Source organism: Leptodactylus fuscus, chromosome 2 (assembly GCF_031893055.1).
Source record: "Leptodactylus fuscus isolate aLepFus1 chromosome 2, aLepFus1.hap2, whole genome shotgun sequence".
NCBI lineage: Eukaryota > Metazoa > Chordata > Amphibia > Anura > Leptodactylidae > Leptodactylus > Leptodactylus fuscus.
The window spans coordinates 219,505,361-219,527,959 of record NC_134266.1 but is presented as its reverse complement, the minus strand read 5'-3'; the positions used below and the strand labels follow the sequence as shown (position 1 = coordinate 219,527,959).

The window sequence follows — 22,599 nt, the reverse complement described above, 5'->3', positions numbered from 1 at the left end:
CAGATGTGAACGAGCCCTTAGAAGTATTTATTCACTTACCTGGTCCCAGAGATGCTTTTAATGGATATGAGGGATTTTTTTCAACATCACAACCCCTGGGTCAAGTGATTGGAGGCAGTGTTTGGGCCCCTTCACATGGCGTAAGCGCAACGCTCATTTAGACACATATACACGTGTCCGAGCACGGCGCTTCAAAACAGAGCCCATTGATTTCAATGGGAAGCGCGCGTATATCGGCATATATGCGAACTTCCCATTGAAATCAATGGGCTCTGTTTTGAAGCGCCGAGCTCGGATACACGTCTAAATGAGCGGCTCGCTTACACCGTGTGAAGGGGCCCTTTGGCTTCCCAGGTCGCTCCCTTTCCCCAGAGCACAGGTATTTAATTACTTTTGAGATATGGGGAGGAGTGGGCCGAGCAACCCAGGGAGCCGAAACCCCCGGGTCCATGAAAAGCAAAATACCTTTTTAGGCTAAGGAATTTTTTTTTTTTTTTTTTTTTTAAGCCAAGAATGGCTACAAAAGGAATGGGAATTTTATTATACTTCTCCCTTTTGCTCAGTCCACTCCTGACTTTGGCTCAAAAAACCGCAACAAAATCTGCAACAGAAAAAGCTGTGTTTCCCCAACCTGGGGCCTCAGCCTAAACGTAATTAGTTTTGAGAATTTTGGGGGTTTATAGGAACTCCAAGACTGCATTCCTATTAGGGTCGCGCTGGTTACTTGAACACCAGTTCTGAAAAATTCAGGCGACCCTCCGGTAGCTCTGGTTAGTTGACTCCGCTCTTGAGTGCGCCAAAGTTCTTAGCACCCCCTGGGATAATCCTCTTTCGCCAGCTAAAGGCTGGCTGACCTCCAGGCAGTGAGGTTGAATCTGTTCAGGCCTTGATAGGGCCGACTGTTCCGGATTACCAGAGTTTACACTGGTGGAAGCCTTCAGGTGTTCCTCCGTCTCATGAGAGTGAAGACGGTGAACCATGCCCTTTCTGACCAGAATGGCGTGCTCCTTGCCAAGCTCTGGTCCTGCCTGAGTTTCGTCAATACCTTCCGAATCCTCTGTAGAGGAGGGTAAACGCCCTTCCGTTTGAACCTCCCTGGTATTGACAGGGCATACAGCGCTAGAGGATTGTCTTCCCGAACTGGGGAGCAGTGCTCCTCTCTTGCCGCGCTGTTTGAGGTGGCCATCAGATCCACCTCGGGGAGACCTCATCCCTTGGTAGGATAGTGGAAAGCACCCTGGTCTGGGGATGACCTGGCTGAGGTCATCCGTACTCTGGTGAGTCAGTCCCACAGACTGTATAAGTAACCTGGAATTTGAACCGCTGGCCGCTGGGAGATTTCTAGATCTGAATAGATGAGGATCCTGGCGTCTGGTAAGGTGGAGAAGGCTCTGATCCTCCATCCGTGACGACTGTATTAGGCTGTGATCAGGTTGTCCATCCTGGTCCTCCGTTCCCGAGAACGTGGAGTCCACGTCTGAAGCTTCACTTGAGCTCTGGTAATCTCTCACCAGCTGGGTAAGCGCGTTCTCTTCAGGTAACGCCAGGTGCTTTGTACCAGGGTCTCCCCCAGATGAGCTCCCCCGGACAGGGAAGCATCTGTGGTCAACAGGGTCTAGGTAAACCTGACCGAGGACCTGCCATCGCGAAGATGGGTCTGCCGGGCCAGTAATGGCCGGGCACTGATGGTCTACTGGATAGGCTTTTTTAGTCCCTAGGGACAGCGATTCCAGACTCGCAGTTTCTTGACATAGAGAAGCTGCCTCCAGGTAAGAGAGTCCCTGGTGAATCCCCGGAACTGGATTCGATTTGATGGAATCGTAAATAATCCTAACGGGTCTTTGGCTACAGTCTGAATGTGCCTGAGGTAGCCCTCCTTGATCCTGGCTCTGAGAAGCCTTCTGCCCAGTTAAAGGGCTCCCCAGCCTTACTAGAGGGCTGGGGGAAGACCCGTGGATACTACTCCCCTGGAAGTAGGGGGGGCTGAAGTTCTGCCGTCTGGGAGGGTGGAAACTTGAGGACAAGGTTCTCCATCTAGGTATTCGTCCCCTTGATCTAAGGTCCTGGACCGAGCTATGGGAGCTCCTGCGAGTATACCTGGCCTGAAGATCTCTTAAAGAAACCGCATCCTGTGGAGGAAACGGTTTAGGTAGAAGACGATGAACCTGAGTCCTTCGCCCAAGATCCTGGGTACCAAGAAACCTGGAGAGAGATCCTTCTGGTCGGGCACTCACAGATGAAGTTGTTTGGGGCCCTAAAAAGGGCAAGATGTTCTCTCGGTCGGTGGAGCCTTGATGTACTGAGCGACCCCGGGACCCTTGCATCGGGGCCCTAGATGGAGGATGGGCCCGATTTCTCCCAAGATGGCAGACCACTGACGGGTCAGGGATCCTTCTTTCGGTCGCGGGAAGTACTGCGTCCTCTGCCCTGGGGAGCGGAGCGTCCACGCCCCCTGAAGCCTCTGGTGCAGGAACCTCGGCCCCGGAAGGCGGTTCTTCTCCTTTCTGACGACTGCGGCAGATTTTTGGTCTTCGTGTCCGCCAGACCCTCCATAATCTTGTCCAGGGCTTTGCCAAAAAGCCTGCCTGGCTCGAAGGGCAGTGTACAAAGCCCTAGTCTGGAGGCCGATAGGAGGTTGTCCCGGTGGACCCCTGTGTCTATATCCCTAGCAAGGGATGATAATTCGGCCTGTAGGCCAGAGACCATCATCTCATTTGCCGATATGGCCATGGAGGCCTGAGACGAGGCGACAGAATATGCCTGCCTCAAGGACTCCTCTACGCAGCGGTCCAACGGGTCCTGCAGGCTTGACCCGTCTTCGGCCAGAAGGACAGGACGGCGGGATAATTTGGCCACTGTCACGTCAACTTTGGGTGGTGGTCCCCAGGCACCCTGCTGGGACTCCGACATCGGGAAGAGCGCCCTGAACCTAGCGGAAGGTGTAAATGCTCTCTCAGGACACCTCCACTCTCCTTCCATTACCTGGACCAGGTCAGAATTAGCCTTAAAGGACTTCGCCCTCCTGCTTGGCCCTTCCCCCGCCTCCCGATCACTTGATCTGAGGACTCTGAAAAGTCTGCCCATCTTATCGAGGGGAAATACTTCCTTCTCCACCTCCACAGGGTCCTCCTCAGAGGACTCAAACTCCCCAATGTGAAGCCTCTCCAGAGGCGTGAGGGAGGGCTCAGATGCCTCAAGCCGGGGCCTTTTGGCGAGGTGGGAAATGGTCTCATCCATTTTTTTCATGGAATGGGACACAGTCCTTTACCCAGGAGACCATTTCTCTAATAGGGGTAGCCTCAGAGGGAGGAGCTCTGCATCCCTGGCAGTACCTGTATTCACAGGCATCAGGGAGGGGGATCCTACACCGGGCACAAGACAAATGTCTCCTCTTTGCTGTGGTCTTCCTCCGAGGGAGGGTTGAGGAGGATGAGGACGAAATTCTATAAGGGGGAAGACAGAGACAAGCACCCAACAGAAAGAGTAGCATAAAAAATTCGGACCTCCTAGGTTACAGCCCCAGCCCCTATCCCCTCCACCAACCTTGATAATAAGCACTGGTTGTTCCAACTTCTGGAGATTCCAATCCTGAGGCAGCAGCACTCAGGAGTACCTGTAACCGGAGCGACAGGTACCATATTGTGGTGGAGGGGGGTTTAAATAGGCGGGCTGGGGGAGGGACAGGGGGCAGAGCCACACCCCCTTACTCAGGTCCAACTTCTTTCCCCTGTGCACTTAAAATAACTCGCCCCCCCTCCTCCAGAGCACGGGGGGGAAGGGGGGGGGTAACAATGTCAGCAGTACTCTTACCTGCTGTTTCTTTAAGTTGTTTGCCGCCGCAGCCCTCCCACGGGTCGCACGGCCTGCGCATGCGTGGTCTTTCCGGAAGCGGTCCCCGCAGGGTCGGACTGGGGTGCCTAGGGCCCACCAGTGGGATTATTTCCAGGGGCCCACCCTACTGCCATATGTAATATCGCCCGTCCAGTTTTTGCCATTATACACGTTTAAAGTGCATTTTCACGCACAATACAGTGTGCAAAACAGCTATGGCTACACTACTACTTCCTTCATGCAACCAAAGATCGCAGTGTCCCTTTGGGACTCTTTCACATTAGTGAATGGAGTCGCATTGGGTCCCTCAGGTTGCAATGTGACTCCATTCACTAACATGAGTGAAAGAATCACAGGGCGACATCTTTGGTTGTATGACAAAAGTTATAGTGTAGCAACAGCGGCAAGCTCTCCGTCATACAGGTCCACAATGGGACCAGAATGACGGAGAGGTGGACTATTAAAATGGCGGTTACACACAGACAGTGGCAGACCTCATTAACATAACGAGGTCCGCCAGGTGTCAGCCATTTTCAGGCAGATAAGGGTATGTTCACACATCAGTATGCCATCCGTCCGTTTGAATTCAGTTTGACACTTCAAAACGTATGTGTATCAGTCCGTTTTGAAGTGTCAAACTGAATTCAAACGGACGGATGGCATACTGATGTGTGAACATACCCTAAGTCCTCAGCGTTTCTGAATCTTGGATATTGTTATGCTGGAGCTCTAGAAAAGGGCACCAGCATAACAATAGAGTGGGACATTATCTATAGGGTGGGTGGACTACAACTCTCAACAGTTCCAGGGCATCTGGAGCTGCTGGGAGTTGTAGTAATTGAAAGATTTGGGGGCATCTTTCGATTGTCCACCTCAGACAGCGGGGGGATTGGGGGTGCTAGCAGTACCATTACAATAAATCACAACATTACAATAAATACAATGCAGTAATATTTTGTGCAGTAATACTCACAGGAGACGTCTTCCCACATTTCCCGTCTCTTCCCTTTGGACCGCCATGACCACTTCTTCCAGCTGTGACTTGACTCTGTAAAGTTTGAAACACAGACATCTTTGACTCCTCACTTCTCCACACATCCACACCATATATATATATATATATATATATATATATATATATATATATATATATCACAGCAGCCCCTGCAGCCTATATTATGCCCCACGGTGGCACAATAGACTGTGGGGCATAATAGAGGTTGCAGGGGGGCCACTGTAGGGCATAATAGAGGTTACAGGGGCCACAGTGGACCTTTCAAGCTCTATTATGCCCCACAGTTGCACACCCATGAACTATTATTATACTCAATGGTCTTTTCAGACCCTGAGTATAATAATCGGAGCCCCAGGAGAGGTGAGAGAACATAATAAACACTGTTACTCACCTCTCCGGGATCTGATGTTACGCCTAGCAGGCTTTGGGCCTATATGGTAATGTGTCAGACGTCACGTGGTCTGGGATATTACCATATAGGCCCAAAGCCTGAGCTAGAAGTAACATATAGGCCCAAAGCCTGTGGTAGCAGTAACAGGTTATTACTACTACCACAGGCTTCGGGCCTATATGTTACTGCTAGAACAGGCTTCGGGCCTATATGTTACTGCTAGAACAGGCTTCGGGCCTATATGGTAATATTCCAGACCACGTGACGTCTGGGCATTAACATATAGCCCCGAAGCCAGCTAGGAGTAACACTGGATCCCGGAGAGGTGAGTAACACTGTTTATTATGTTCCCTCACCTCCCCTGGGGCCCCGATTATTATACTCGGGGGTCTGAAAAGACCCCTGAGTATAATATTAGCGGCAGTGGGATCGCGGCCTGGCCCGGGCCTATTCACTACCGCCCGCCGCGGCCTAAAGTACAAGGGGAAGCGGGGGCGGCAGTGAGCAGGTCCGGGTTGGTAAATAGGCCGCTGCCTGCTGGTAGATACTCCAGCAGGCAGCGGCCTATTATAAAACAAAAAAAAAAAGTTATTATACTTACCGTCCGACCGCACGCTGCTGCTCCCGCTGCTGCCGCATCCTCTTCTGTCAGACGTCTCTGTATCAGCGTAGGCGGCGTGATGACGCCGCCTACGCTGATACGTAGATGGCTGAACAAGCGCAAGGAGATCAGTAGCTCTCCTTGCGCTGGTTCTTAGGATTAGGGGAGGCGCCCTAAGCGCCTCCCCTAATCCTCCTCTGACATGGGCAGGGGCCCGATTGAAATCATTTTAGCATAGGCAGGGGCCCGATCGGGCCCCTGCCTATGCTAAAATGATTAGTAGTATAGTCCGGGCCCGGGGGCCCACCGGGGGATCCCCCGGTGCTCCGGCGGGCCAGTCCGACCCTGGGTCCCCGGCTCGGGCGGAACCCGGGAACCAGAAACTAGTTCCCAGACCCCGCCGGCGGAGAAAGGTTCCTACCTGCCGGCTCCACAGACAGACGACCGCGATGCTGCCGACCGTCGCCTCAGCTCAGGACCCGGACCGGAGCAGGGAAAGAGACCCCCATCAGGAACCACGCAGCAAGGTACAATCTAGGGGGGGGGGGACTCTATAAGAAGCCAGAGCACCTCTCCCCCATCCACCTGTCCTGTCCCACAGGACAGAAAAAAACACAAAGGGGAGTTGGTCCTCTGACCTCTTATAGGGGTTGATTGCTGTTAGGACAGGTGGAATATTTAATTACCTAACAGCTTATAGGGGCAGGATTACCCCAGTTGTGCTGCTGTTGGGCATAGGGGGAATACATTTTATGTTTTATGACTAAAGTGCTAAAAATAATGTTTTTGTAGCTCAGGAGAAGCATGGAAAAAGAATTGCAAATGGATAGCAACCAGTTTGTGTCCTTTTTGCAATTCATTTTTTCCCTCTGCGCATGTTCAGAATGAAGAAGGGGGAAGAAAAAAAAAACGGATTGGTCAAAAATAGAGATGAGCGAGTACTATTCGAAACGGACGTTTCAAATAGCACGCACCCATAGGAATGAATGGAAGTGGCCGGCACGCAGACTTTGCCGGCGGCCGGCCGCTTAACCTCCTGCGTGCCGGCTGCGTGCATTCATTCCTATGGGTGCGTGCTATTCAAAACGGGATTTTCGAATAGTATTCGCTGATCTCTAGTCAAAAACTGATATAAATGGTCAGGTTTTTTTTTTTTTAACTGATACCCATTGACATTTATATATATATATATATATATATATATATATAAAATCTCTGCTGTGTAACCGTTTGGAATCCTTTTTGTACCAAACCGTTTTTCTCTTAAGATGGTTTGTAAGCGGACAGATACCAGACACAGATGTGAACCCAGCCTTACATGAAGATAATTGTATGGTATGTATGGATCTTTATAGTTTTTAATAATTAAGCTGCAGATGTTAAAGGTTGTCTCCCATATTAGAGCAGTCTTGTAAAACGGTATACCTGTCCCATGTGATGTAGCGGTTTCCTATAACAATACATGGCTCTCTTTCTCTCGGATTATAGCAGTCTCTTAGAACAGAATACTGCACTGTCTCTTGTACTAGTCTCATAATAGTAGACAGTTCAGTCTCCAGTATTACAGCAGTCTCACATAACAGTATAGTGCTGTCTTCTGTACTAGTCTCATACAACAGTACATCCCATTGAACATTTGTACATCGCTGTTTCTTGTGCTAGTCTCATATAAAAGTACATGACTCTGTCTCCTGTGTTAGAGCAGTCTCATATAAAAGTACATGACTCTGTCTCCTGTATTACAGCAGTCTCATAGAACATTATACTGCTGTCTCCTGTATTACAGCAGTCTCATATAACACCGGTCTATATATCTACACCACACATGTAACGTCTTTCACTTCCTCACTCTCACGCTGTATTTTTCTACACGCATGCGCTCAACCAGCCTGCCCTACAACTCATCATAATCACTCGCACATGTCATTGATACGTCCGCGACGCACAGAATATAGTCCCGCAGGCCAGAACTCGATTCTCGCACTTTTATGGGCGGAGCTTAGGACATTGGCTAATCCCAGTGAGTCTTCACGTCCTACATCATGTCCGCCGCGGAGGGATCGGCTTTATAAGCATTGCACAGCGGTTTCCGGTCCTCTTTTCAGCCTTCGAGTCCAAGATGGTGAGGGAGCGCGGTGTTGGCCGGCATGGCTTCTCTCCGCGTGTTTCTGTCTTTAGCTATTGGATGTGTTAGGCACCCGGCTGTTCCATCTTGTATTGTAGTCTCTATTCCCGTGTTGTATCCGCGCTGCCGCCCGCTTATATTACCCGCGCGGGTGACTTAGGCCGCGACCACGTTCACACCCGCCCTGCTTAGTATTATGCTGTAATGCTGCATAACGTCATCTGGGTGTATTACTCTGCCAGCAGCCTCCTTGTGGCCTCGTCTACATACACAATGCAATTCTTAGAAGGCAGATGTCATGGCAGCAGATCTCTGCCCATAGAGTAGTTATGTCTGTGTGTGGTGCAGTGGTGATGGGGGCTTGTACTGTGGGGCATGGCGGTGGTGGCTGGTGATGCTCTATGGCGGTGATGGGAGCTGGTACTCTGTAGTATGGTGGTAGTGGGTGCTGGAACCGTGGGGCATGGCGGTGTTGGGTGGTGATGCTCTATGGCGGTAGTGGGTGCTGGTACTCTGTAGTATGGCGGTGGTGGGTGCTGGTACTCTGTAGTATGGCGGTGGTGGGTGCTTGTACTCTGTAGTATGGCGGTGGTGGGTTCTGGAACCGTGGGGCATGGCGGTGTTGGGTGGTGATGCTCTATGGCGGTGGTGGGTGCTGGTACTCTGTAGTATGGCGGTGGTGGGTGCTGGTACTCTGTAGTATGGCGGTGGTGGGTGCTGGTACTCTGTAGTATGGCGGTGGTGGGTGCTGGTACTCTGTAGTATGGCGGTGGTGGGTGCTGGTACTCTGTAGTATGGCGGTGGTGGGTGCTGGTACTCTGTAGTATGGCGGTGGTGGGTGCTGGTACTCTGTAGTATGGCGGTGGTGGGTGCTGGTACTCTGTAGTATGGCGGTGGTGGGTGCTGGTACTCTGTAGTATGGCGGTGGTGGGTGCTGGTACTGTGGGGCATGGCGGTGTTGGGTGGTGATGCTCTATGGCGGTAGTGGGTGCTGGTACTCTGTAGTATGGCGGTGGTGGGTGCTGGTACTCTGTAGTATGGCGGTGGTGGGTGCTGGTACTCTGTAGTATGGCGGTGGTGGGTGCTGGTACTCTGAAGAATGTGCTGGTTCTGCCTTGTTTTTAGCTTTTGTTTTGTATATTTTAAAACTTATTTTCTTAAAACAGACCAAGAAAAGAAGGAACAACGGACGCGCCAAGAAGGGCCGTGGACATGTCCAGCCAATCCGCTGCACCAACTGTGCTCGCTGCGTCCCTAAGGACAAAGCCATCAAGAAGTTTGTGATCAGGAATATTGTTGAGGCTGCGGCTGTCAGGGACATCTCTGATGCCAGCGTCTTTGATTGTAAGTTTCCTTTAGTGTGTGTGATATCTTTTTGTACATATTTTTGCGGTTATGCATTGTGAGTCAAATGTGAATTGGATTTTCTTGTCTCCTAGCTTATGCCCTGCCCAAGTTGTACGTGAAGCTGCACTACTGCGTCAGCTGCGCCATTCACAGCAAGGTGGTCAGAAACCGCTCCCGTGAAGCTCGTAAGGATCGTACACCACCTCCAAGGTTTAGGCCAGCGGTATGTATCTCTACATAAACCACATTCAACTCTTTACTTGTGTTTTAGAATGTAGTTCATGTTTGTCTAATGGAAATCTGTAAAGGGTTAAAATGAGTGAATTATCAGAGGACACCTACAGCTTCCTGGACTGCAATTTTGGGGTGCCCACTAGGTACATGGGTTTAGAGGATTTCTACACTTCAAGTGCAGTTATTGTAGTTCATTAATTGCATACAAATGTTATGGAGCAGATTTCTGCAGATTTGGGTATAACTGTCGTTCCTGTGATCACTCTTGCAGAAATGGTCATGGAAGCAGAACATAAACATGTTAAATGTAACTGTAAATCCTCTATTTTTTAAACTTCTGATTTAATATATAATTAAGAACTAGTTAGTGAGTCTGTTTCCACATTTTCTTCTTATGTGGTGAAAGTTTGGTTAATGCCCAGCCTGTGGAGTCACCTATATCTAGATGAACAAGCTGTCTTGTTTCAGAAAACCTTTTCAGATTACAGTTGCAAGTGACTGGACCAGTCATAAGAGATTTCTTGCACACCTTATTCAAACATATACTCTGCAGCCCCTAACATAGGCTCGCAGGAATCTATATGGGACACTTACATTCATGGGAGAGCCTCTAAATGTAAGTGTTTCTTGGTGTTGTGACTACTATTAGGGTGTGCAGTGGGTTGTTTCCTGTGGATGCAGTCTTAGGGCCCCTTCACACAGCGTAAGCGCTCGGCTCATTCCGAGCCGTACACGCGAGCGCTTCTTAACACTTCCCATTCTCTTCAATGGGAACGCTCGTAAAGCCGGCTTTACGTGCGCTCCCATTGAAGTGAATGGGAAGTGTTTAGAAGCGCTTGCATGTACAGCTCGGAATGAGCCGAGGTCTTACACCGTGTGAAGGGGCCCTTACGCTTTTCTAAATCTTGGTTTATGACTGCTCCTTTTTCTGTTAGGGTGCATTCACACTACTGATACGCTGCCTGATTCTGAACGTTAAAACACGTTCAGAATCAGCGCGTATAAAGCAGTTCCCATTCATTTGAATGGGAGCCGGCATACGAGCGCTCCACATTGAAATGAATGGGCTGCTGTTTTCACTACGAGCGCTCCCATTGAAGTGAATGGGATGTGCTCGCGTGTACGGCTAGGACACGGCAGTACACGTGCACGCTTTCCATTCACTTCAATGGGAGCGCTCGTAGTGAAAACAGCCCATTCATTTCAATGTGGAGCGCTCGTATGCCGGCTCCCATTCAAATGAATGGGAACTGCTTTATACGTGCTGATTCTGAACGTGTTTTAACGTTCAGAATCAGGCAGCGTATCAGTAGTGTGAATGCACCCTTACTCTTTAACAGCCAGAGTAGAGCAGCTTGGTGCACTGCCAAGTATCCAGTAAGTCGATGACTCTTGCCTCAGGTTGAGGCTCGATACACATGACTGAGGTCCATTTTTCTGATGGGGACCAATTTTCATTAATCACCCCTCAATTACGATTAATGGCCATTATCTAGGGCATGCACATTTTACAGTATTAAGTATTTGGGGAACCCCCACAGAATTAGTTTTGCGGGGTTTGCTTAGTGGTTTTATTTAGTCTAAACAGAAAATTCTGTTATACTCGGAGGTCTCTTCAGTTTATGGAGCTGGAAGGAGATGGCGGTATACACAGCAGTGGCCTGGCTGCACTATTACAGCCAACTCCCCTCCCATTTATTTGCTGTCTGTTCACTCTATAGAGCGTGGAACTGTCCGCTTCCAGCTTTGTACACTGCAAATAAGTGGTGTTGAAGTTCCCCCCAGTCATCTGGTTTATGGCCCATGATAATTATAGGTCTTTCCTTTTGGGTCTTGGATAACCCCTTTAAGATACTGGGAAGGCTGATATGCTGATTTATGGGAAAACTTATTTGACGTTCTAAATTCTCAGTGATAGTTTGACCCATGCTGGACTTTCATCACCCAGTGATTGTGTATGTACATAAGAGAACAGGATGCCAATCACTGTAAGGTAGAGATCTTTTCTTTCTGGCCTGGTTTTACACATATCCTCGTTATGTTTGGTCTTTAAAACTTCGACCTTTGTGTACTTGGCATCTCTCTTAAATAGAAAACAGTTGTATAGTGTCATATTGTGAGTCCCATAATTCTATATGCTTGGCTGTAGGGCTTACAACCACACAGGAGAAGGGGCAGAATTGTAGCCGGTGGATATAATTCTCTTTAATAGCGGCTAACATTCTATTACAACTCAGGTTTATTTACAGACGGCTCATCTAAGACCTAAGTGATTTACTCACACGTAGCTGTTTGTTATGGAAATTGTATAAAACAGATCTGTATGCTATTGTATATTTGGTTGGTTGTACCTAATTCTTTCTCTTCTTTTTTTGTAGGGTGCACCTCCAAGAGCTCCACCAAAACAATTGTAGAAAGCCTGGTTAAGATGCATCTTGTCCAATAAACTGTCCAAAAGATGTTGGTCTTCTGTGTCAATTTCTTAAGTTTATGAATGTAATTTCTTATGGTGCAGAACTATAGGTTTTGTTATGGAGGACCTTTCATGTCCTACAATGTCACATATTTCTGTAATGCAGACAGTGCGCTGATTTTAGTGTATTGTCACTTTGTTGGCATGTGCCAGAGAGATCTAGGCCATTAGCTTTGGTTACTGATATCACAGCACTGTCAGAGGCTTGAAGGCCATGAGCAAACCACTGGATTTTAGGCATCACAACTCAGCACCATAGCCTGGCTGTGGAGAATACTCCATTGACAGTACAAGTCTGTAAAAGTCATGAGGCTGGCTTCTCTGACATTGCAGTGATATCGACAGCTGAAATGAACTCCCCAGACATCCCCTTTAAAAGGGTATGTTCACACGGGGGGTTTTGGATCGGAACCTGAGGCGGAGGCCGCCTCAGGTTCCGATTCAAAAACTAGGTAGCTGTTACTGAAAGCCGGTGCACTGCACTGGCATACAGCCGCGCACTCTGCTCCGGATTAGGGCCTAGTCCAGAGGAGGGACTTTAAGGCACCTCAGCCTGAAGAATGAGCACCTTGCTTCTGATTTCAATGGGAGCTGTCTTTTTGGTCAAGATTTTGAGGCAAATACGGCCAAAACCCTGACCAAAAAACTCAGTGCGAACTTACCCTTACAAATTTGAGAAATGGCGCTAATGTCCCACAAAAAACAGTGGAGCTGTGGAGTCAAAATTCTCATTATGCCCCTTGATAAATTCCTGAAGGTGGTTTCTAAAATTGGGTCACTTTTGAGGGGAAGGGAGGGGGGGTGGTTCTATTGTTACAGTTCAATTGAAAATGAATGTCATGCCAGCTTGTTGCACTGAAAAGTCAGTTCTCCAGTTGTTATGCTCAGTTTCCTGATCTTCGAAATGCAGCCCTAATTTTTTCCCTGAAAGTGTGACTGGATTCACAAGTGAGAGCACACAATTGAGGCCTAATTTGTTTTTTTTTACACCATATTGGGGTACGATTGCACAACTAAGAATTGACCCCTAAAAGAGGGGACAACTTTAGAAGCTACACCCAACCAAATAATTTATCAAGGGGTATATAGTGAGTATTCTGAGCCCAAGTACTTAGAATTAGAGTGACTGGTGTTTGGATGCATGTCACTTTTTGCAAAGTGGAATTTCTGAAGCAGTGACACTGTTTTGTAAAGAAACCTTGAGGGGTGAATTTGTTTGCTACACCCATGGATAACTTATTTGAGGGGGTGATGGTTTAAAAATAGGGTCCCATGTCAGGTGATTCTACTATACTGGCATTTCATGGTTTCTGTGAAAGTGGCAATGGTGTCCAAAAACCAAACACTCAACCTGTGGTCCAAATATGTCTCTTTCCCTTCTGTACTCAAACAGCATTTTATATGCACACGGAAGCACGTTGTTTTTTTTTTGTTTTTTTTGTTTGTTTTTTTTTTGGAGGTGCCCTTGAACTGGAATTCCCCAAGAAGTGACATTTTGTAAGTGTCATATTATGCTCTCTGCAAATGTGATCCAGAAATCACACAGCACCCCTTCGTATCTGCACTGAGCCCAAACAGCAGTTTCTTCCAACATGTATGACATTATTCTACCCAGGATATCGTACGTAATGTCATGTGGGTATAAACTACTGTTTGGGCACTAAAGGGAAGGAGCGTTATTTTGGTTTTTGTATGTCATACCACTTTTATAGAGTCACTGTGACCAAAAGATGATTCCAGCAATTGATCCCGTACTTAGCCTTTATTCTAAAGTCATTCGGAATATAGTACAATCCATTCAATTTAAAATGCTCATGATGGCAAAGACAAGAAAGACAGTGTCTGGCTGATGCGTTTCGGAGCGTATAATAGCCCCTTACTCAGCCTGGCGCTGTGAACACATAGACACACATAAATACAAAACCCAATTACCTAAACACCTGTGTTTGGACTGGAAATAACAGGGAAGTCAACACGTAACAAAATAAAACATGAACAATATCCATAAGTATATCATATAACAGAAAAAGGGAAACCATATCCTACCGTCTATTTTGCTTTGATATACATGCAAAAACACCGATGACGGTACTGTGAAGCTCTTTACTTAGAGCTTAACTAATTGTTGCTCAACAAAAATGGCCGATAAATTCTCATTACGCATGCGTGCCATTACTTAGGCTACATGATTTTACGGAACTATCCAAACACAGAAAACACGAAACACCACAGTCAATAAAAAAAGGACAACAAAATGCCAATATCACCGCATCTAGTCATCTATATTTGTATGTCTCCATAAAGAACTGCAAGATGAAAGACAATTTCATATCCCTGATTTTCCATGGATAAATCTACAAGATACAGTCGCGGTCTTAGACCATATTGGCCTCGGCTCTGCCATGAAGTCTTGGATCTCCTCCTTGTACTCTGTTCCCCGGCGTCCACTAGGGTCAGTGGGGTTTTGTCCTCCCCTTTCCCGATAGGTAATGGCACGCGTCAGGGATGTCCCCTTTCCCCTCTAATTTTTGTCCTCACTCTCGAACCTCTCCTCCGGAAGTTTAGGGCAAACACCGCCATACTAGGTCTTGAAATGGGTAAGCACCACCTTAAGATTGAGGCTTACGCAGACGACCTCTTGTTCTTACGGGACCCGGTCACCTCCCTCCCTGTCCTGTTGTCAGAACTGGACGAGTTCCACCGCCTGGCTAACTTTAAAATCAACTACCAGAAATCTGAGGCGCTTGACGTTTCCCTGCCGCCGGGGCTTGGGTCTTCTTTAGCTCTTACCTTCCCCTTCCGATGGTCCTGTTCGGCGATTAGGTACCTGGGGGTTTGGATCCCTAGTGATCTTAGTGACCTCTTTGCTAAGAACTACCTTTCTCTTCTCAGAACTGTCCGACTAGATTTGAAAAGATGGTCTAGAGCAGGGGTAGGGAACCTTCGGCTCTCCAGCTGCTGTGAAACTACAACTCCCAGCATGCTCCAATCACGTCAATGGGAGTTCCAAGAACAGCAGAGCAAACATGCATGCTGGGAATTGTAGTTTTGCAACAGCTGGAGAGCCGTACGTTCCCTACCCCTGGTCTAGAGGTACTTACACCTGGTTCGGCCGTTGTGCTATTTATAAAATGAATGTAATGCCTAGATTCCTCTACCTGCTGCAGACTCTGCCAATTCACATCCCTCCTAGTTTTTTCAGGTTACTTTACACGGATCTTGTCCGTCTTGTCTGGCAGGGTAAGCGAGCCAGGTTGGCCCGTTCCATCCTGACTCTTCCGAAACAGTGGGGGGGCCTGGGCCTCCCTGATCCTCGCCGCTATTATGAGGCCGCCCTCTTACAAAGAGTTATAGACTGGTGTCGTCACTCCCCCTTCAAGCAATGGATCTCCCTGGAGTGCTCTTTCTCGCGTCTCCCGCTGCACTTGCTCCCCTGGTTGGACTCGGTTGCCCCTTCCTCTGTCTCTACGCACCCAACTATTGGCCCCACCCTTAGAATGTGCAGGTCGCTTTTTAGAAAGGACTGTCTCTCTCCCTCTCCTTCTCCCCTCTTCCCTATCCTAGGCAACCCAGCCTTCCCGGCGGGCCTCTCCCTTGGTCCGTTCCGGTCCTGGTTTGATGCGGGAATGCAAAGAGCTCTCCATTTCCGATCTGATGGCTCCTGGTGCGCTCTCGGAGACGTGCCTACTGCCCGTGACCTCCCACCTCTTGGCCCCTGGAGGAAGATGCAGCTTTCCCACTTCCTTTCCTCTCTGACTGGTCCGGAGGCCTTTGACAGGCCTCTCACGGGCTTTGAGAAGGCCTGTACAGGTTCCGGTCTCCTCCGCCACTCTCTTTCGGAGCTCTATCTGTTCTTGGTCTCCCCTCCTCCTGGCCACAGACCCCCCTTTCTAGCTAAATGGGAGTCTGACCTTGATGATTCAAGAAGAATGATTCAGTGTATGGCCAAGGATAATGGATACATCTACTATTGGACCTATGTGAATAGCATCCAATATAGAACAAAATCGCATGGCATAAAATTATGTATATTATCCTAAGATCATGTTTGTTGTGTATTGAATAAATATATAGATGTTAAAGGTTAAACTACGATATATTATTATTTCCATAAATAAAATGGACAAAAATCAACAGAAAATCTAAAAAGACAAAAGCTAATTAATTAAAATTTATAAATATAAGATAGATCATGTTTGAAATTCATGCCCTTTGGTGTGCGTGTTTCTAATTTTAGTATCCAGAAAGCTTCTCTTATACGAACTAAATGTTCACAATTCCCCTTTCTTTTCGGTTTTACTATTTTTTTTAATAGCTTTAAATTTAATTTGTGAATTTCTCGGAAATGTTTAGTAGCTCCCGTGATTTTTAATGAGTTCTCATTGTTGATACTTTGGCCATGCTCTGAGATTCTTGATTTTAGCAGTCTAATGGTGCAACCTATGTAATACATGTTACAGATAGTACAAGTAATCATGTACACCACATGATCTGTAGTACAGTTCATGAACCTGTTAATATCAAAATTTTTTGCTGTCTGCTTGAAAAGTCGGACATCTTTGGGAACGGACAGTTAAGGACACCCACGGACAGTAAAAGAACGCACCCGATGTCCATTTAAATCAATGCAAAATGTCACGGACACAGCTAGTGTCCGATGCTAATGTCCACATAAGATTTTGAATGGACATTACCAGCAGATACTAGCTGTTGGACACCGACGGTAGTGTGAACGCTCCCTTAGCTCCAGGTATCTCAGGTAGCTATGGCGACCACTCTGCAGCAGTGTGGCTGCCATCATCTTTACAGACCCAGCATCTGCTGTTATAGCACGGAGGATGCCGGGATGGGTTCACACTGTTTCCTCCAAGACCAGCGCCCACACTTCATCCTACTCCTGCCGCTGCAGGAAGCCAGTGGTGGTAGAAGTGGGGCAATGCCATGACCCCACTCCCCTGCCTCCCACCAACATTTGGACTATAAGACGTACCTCCATTTTCTTCCCAAATTATGGGGGAAAAAGTGCGTCTTTTTGCATAGACAGAAAAATATAGAAGATGTTTGGTATCTGGATGCCATGTCATGTTTGCAGAGCCTCTAAAGCAGGGGTAGGGAACCTTTGGCTCTCCAGCTGCTGTGAAACTACAACTCCCAGCATGCTCCATTCACTTCCACAGGAGTTCCCAGAACAGCAGAGCCAGTATGCATGCTGGGAGTTGTAGTTTTGCAACAGCTGGAGAGCCGTACGTTCCCTACCCCTGCTCTAAAGTATCAATAACGTTGAATCCCCCAGGAAGTAACCCTATTTTGAAAATTGCACCCCCTCAAAAAATTTATCAGAGGGTTTAGTGAGCATTAGTATCCCAGACGAGAATGCACAGCGGATGGTACATTGGAAACACCAAATTCCCTACAATTTTTCCAGTAGGTCCTATGATTGGGGAAAAAGGGGGGCCCTCTGGGCTCACTTTTGATTTTTGGGGTTTTCTTGATCGTCACATTGTACAAGTTATCATTTTTATTTTTTTTTCTTGTGATGTAGCCATATAAGAGCTTGGTTTTTTTTTCCAGACTGAAATGTATTTTCTAATAATAGCATTGTGGGGTAACAGCATTTTATTCATTCTTATGAGTAAGAAAAATAAGTAAATAAATAATAAAAAATATTTGTGTGTAAAAATTAAAAAAAAATCTTGCATTGCTTTTTAACATTTAAAATTTATGCCCTTTTGCCATACAACATAAATAATATATTACATTTATTCTATTGGTTGGTCCGATAACTGCGATATCAAATTCATAGTTTTTTTTTACTGTTTTTAACTTTGCAGAATAAAATTTTTTCCATCACCATCGTCTGAGAGGCATTACATTTTTTATTTTTATTTATTTTTTTTATCGGAGCTGGTTGAGGGGGTTTTTTTTGCGTGAAAAGCTGTACATTTTATTGGTACCATTTTGGGCTATGTATGACTTTTTGATCACTGTTCCATATTATATGAGGTGTTATTGCAAAAATTGTTACTTCTAGTATTTTTATTTCCATTTTTTTTCCTCGACGTTTACCATGTGGGGTAAGTAATGCTTTACTTTTATCCAATATATCAAATATACCAAATATGTAGTATTTTCAACTGTATTGTGTTTTTATACTGTATAAGGGGTATTTTATTGTTTTTTGTTTTTTTTTATACTTGTAAATTATTTATTTATTTATTTTTTACACATATTTCATTTGTCCCAATAGAGAACATGAGTGCTTCAGTGTTATACACTCCCATACAGGCCTGCATAGTTTATCCTGAACACAGGATCAGAAGACCTGGGGCTACAGAACAGACCCCGGGTTGCCAAATAAGGATCACCTCCCCCCCCCCCTCCTTGAGACAGAGTAGGAGGAGTCATAGAGATACCGGGTTGCTAAGGCAACCCATTAGATGCAACAGTTATGACTGATAGCGGCATCTAAGGGGGTTAACGCCCACGATTGGAGCTCAGTTTACAGTTCACACCCGCTCTCGAGCTTCTGAGTTTGTGACATTATCATGACGTACAAGCAAGTCATTTTGCGATAAGGGGTTAATTTTGAGATTTAACAAAAACCCATTTGAGGACATAAGTCAATTGTTTTTGCATTGCTATCTTCTGAGATGTGTAACATTTAGATTTTTTTTGTTGGCAGAGTTTGTTGAGTGTTTATTTCTTGCGGAATGAGCTGTACTTTCTATGGGTACTGTTTGGGGGTACACATGACTTTTTAATCACTTTCTATACCATATTTTATATTATGGCAAAAAATACTTCCGGTGTTTTTTCTCCACAACATTTACCATGCAGGTTAAATAATGTTTCAAGTTCATAGTACCGGTTGTTGCTCACGTAGTGAAACCAAATATGTGCTGTTTTTTAATGAATTTTTAGGTTTCTTTTTACATAATCACTTTTTTATAGAAAAGGGGCATTTTTTAGGTTTTATTGTTTTGTTTTGTTTTTGGGTTTTTTTAACATCCCTCTAGGGGACTTGAACTAGTAAACTTCTGATCACTGTATAAACTGCAATACACTGGAACACTGTATTTTGTAACTTCATTTTGTTCCTTATTTGCTGTGGACCTGGCCGATTACTCCAGTAGGTAGCATTTGCTACAGATTCACATCAGTGTACTATGTTTGTGATGTGCTGAGTGCCTTTGTTGGTAAAGATCTTTTCATACTCATTACATAAATGTGCTGCACGTTTTTGTTTTTTTTTTGTTAAATGTGCCATTATGATTTTGATTAAAAAAAATATTGCGCATTCTTGATCTATGTCACTAGATGGCGATACAAACACAACATCACAGTGGTGGAAGACTTGACAACGTTCTTCTCTAATTGTCACACATGAACTCCCCTCTCCTGGTGCCCCTGTTTAAACTGGGGGCAAATAGAGGGGGACATTCAACAGGGGGGTTAGTTGGATGAGGACATGAAACTGAGGACAACCAAAGGGGGACATGAAACTGAGGCAGCTGGAAGGGGACACTAAACTGTGGGGGTAGCTTAAGCGGGACATTAAACTGGGGGTAACTGCCCCCCAGTTTAATTTCCCCCTTCATCTATCCCCAGTCTAATGCCCTCTCCATCTGCCCCCAGTTTTTTTTTAAACTTGTTTTATTGAAAAGTGCATAACAGAGCAAATAACATTTGAAGAGAACAGAATGGAAGCACAAATCAAACATAAAGAAAAATCACAAACGAACAAAGATAAGCCACATCATCATCATCATCATCATCTCCTTCCGTCCCTAAACCTCCTCCCGTTCCTAAACCCCTTCCCACCACCCATACACTTCAGAGCAAAACATGACATATTATACAGAGAAAAGGAAACATTATCATGACAGAGGGGGGCCGTGAACCTAACCGACACGGGCCACCCCTTACGGAGTGAAGGCATCAATAGCCGAACACATTGAAGGGGCAGAATATTGGGTTATGGGGGAGTCACACCAGGCTCCCCAAACTTTATAAAACTTCTGGGGACAGCCTCTGCCTTTATACAGTCCTATGAAAAAGTATGGGCACCCCTATTAATCTTAATCATTTTTAGTTCTAAATATTTTGGTGTTTGCAGCAGCCATTTCAGTTTGATATATCTAATAACTGATGGACACAGTAATATTTCAGGATTGAAATGAGGTTTATTGTACTAACAGAAAATGTGCAATATGCATTAAACCAAAATTTGACCAGTGCAAAAGTATGGGCACCTCAACAGAAAAGTGACATTAATATTTAGTAGATCCTCCTTTTGCAAAGATAACAGCCTCTAGTCGCTTCCTGTAGCTTTTAATCAGTTCCTGGATCCTGGATGAAAGTGTTTTGGACCATTCCTCTTTACAAAATAATTCAAGTTCAGTTAAGTCTGATGGTCGCCGAGCATGGACAGCCCGCTCTCAAATGATCTGAAAACAAAGATTGTTCAACATAGTTGTTCAGGGTAAGGATACAAAAAGTTGTCTCAGAGATTTAACCTGTCAGTTTCCACTGTGAGGAACATAGTAAGGAAATAGAAGACCACAGGGACAGTTCTTGTTAAGCCCAGAAGTGGCAGGCCAAGAAAAATATCAGAAAGGCAGAGAAGAAGAATGGTGAGAACAGTCAAGGACAATCCACAGACCACCTCCAAAGAGCTTCAGCATCATCTTGCTGCAGATGGTGTCACTGTGCATCAGTCAGCAATACAGCGCACTTTGCACAAGGAGAAGCTGTATGGGAGAGTGATGAGAAAGAAGCCGTTTCTGCAAGCACACCACAAACAGAGTCGCCTGAGGTATGCAAAAGCACATTTGAACAAGCCAGCTTCATTTTGGAAGAAGGTCCTGTGGACTGATGAAACAAAGATTGAGTTGTTTGGTCATACAAAAAGGCGTTATGCATGGTGTAAAAAAAAAAAACAGCATTCCAAGAAAAACACTTGCTACCCACTGTAAAATTTGGTGGAGGTTCCATCATGCTTTGGGGCTGTGTGGCCAATGCCGGCACCGGGAATCTTGTTAAAGTTGAGGGTCGCATGGATTCCACTCAGTATCAGCAGATTCCTGAGAATAATGTTCAAGAATCAGTGACGAAGTTGAAGTTACGCCGGGGATGGATATTTCAGCAATACAATGTCCAAACACTGCTCCAAATCCTCAGGCATTCATGCAGAGGAACAATTACAATGTTCAGGAATGGCCATCCCAGTCCCCAGACCTGAATATCATTGAATATCTGTGGGATGATTTGATGCTCGGCGACCATCAAACTTAACTGAACTTGAATTGTTTTGTAGAAAGAAATGGTCCAAAATACCTTCATCCAGGATCCAGGAACTGATTAAAAGCTACAGGAAGCGACTAGAGGCTGTTATCTGTGCAAAAGGAGGATCTACTAAATATTAATGTCACTTTTCTGTTGAGGCGCCCATACTTTTGCACCAGTCAAATTTTGGTTTAATGCATATTGCACATTTTCTGTTAGTACAATAAACCTCATTTCAATCCAGAAATATTACTGTGGCCATCAGTTATTAGATATATCAAACTGAAATGGCTGCTGTAAACACCAAAATATTTAGAACTAAAAATGATTAAGATTAATAGGGGTGCCCAAACTTTTTCATAGGACTGTATATAATCTGATTAAACGGGAGAACCGCGTTAACCAGTTTTCCCCACTGGGGAACGGATGGGGATTGAAGGGACATCCACCGCAAAGCGATGGCTTTCCTTGCATAAAACAAGCATTCCCAAAGGAAAATGTGGGTGTGATGCTGCCACAATTCCTCCTCCAACACACCAAACAGGCATACTTTGGGAGAAAATGGGACAGACGGTGCAGGACATCTGTCAGGAGGTCTACCACCCCCTTCCAAAAGGCCTGAATAACTGGGCAGCTCCACAGCAGGTGCCAAAAGTCCGCGCGGGGGCATGAACACTGAAGACAGTTAGGGTCAGGTAGCCGACCCATCCGGTGTAACCGGACTGGAGTCAAATAGCATTGGTGTAGAATGAAAATCTGAATCAATTTGTTATTAGCCGAGGGTGAGACGTAGAGAGGAGATTCTAAAATCTCCTGAAACGTCTCCTCAGTTCCGGAATATTTGTACGCCATCTCGTCAATGTCGGGGCTTCGGCTAAAGATACCTTCACATGAATCAAATGATCATAAAGAACTGAAATAAGGCCCCCTGGGCCCTGGGATCGTAGCACACCAATAAGCGGGTATTCTGATATGGCACAGGGTTGATAAAGAAAAGATTTTTCTGGCACTCAAAAAAAACCACTTTGAGTGCCAGATAAATCTTTTACTTTATGGACTATGGCAGTGAGATGCCTTTTCTGAGCACCTAATCCCCTCATACCGAGTGACGGATCATTATATCCAATATGGCACAGGGTTGGTAAGGGAACAATGAGGAAAGGGCATGTCGAATCTGAAGGAATCTCATGGGAAGAGACCAGGGAATCAAAAGTGACAAACACCCCTTGTGTGTATAAGTCTGCGAGGGAAGATACCCCATATCTGGACCAGGTCCTGGCATCAGGTAGTTCAAACA

General features: G+C 46.0%; 1 protein-coding gene across 1 annotated transcript; it reads left to right on the top strand.

Moving 5' to 3' along the window:
* The first annotated feature begins 7,868 nt into the window (after window positions 1-7,868).
* On the top strand, window positions 7,869-12,003 carry RPS26 (ribosomal protein S26). The gene is made up of 4 exons (XM_075265704.1): window positions 7,869-7,960; window positions 9,130-9,307; window positions 9,403-9,533; window positions 11,923-12,003. Exons 1-4 carry the CDS (start codon window positions 7,958-7,960, stop codon window positions 11,956-11,958), a joined length of 348 nt encoding a protein of 115 aa, XP_075121805.1. The 5' UTR covers window positions 7,869-7,957; the 3' UTR covers window positions 11,959-12,003.
* Window positions 12,004-22,599: the final 10,596 nt, after the last annotated feature.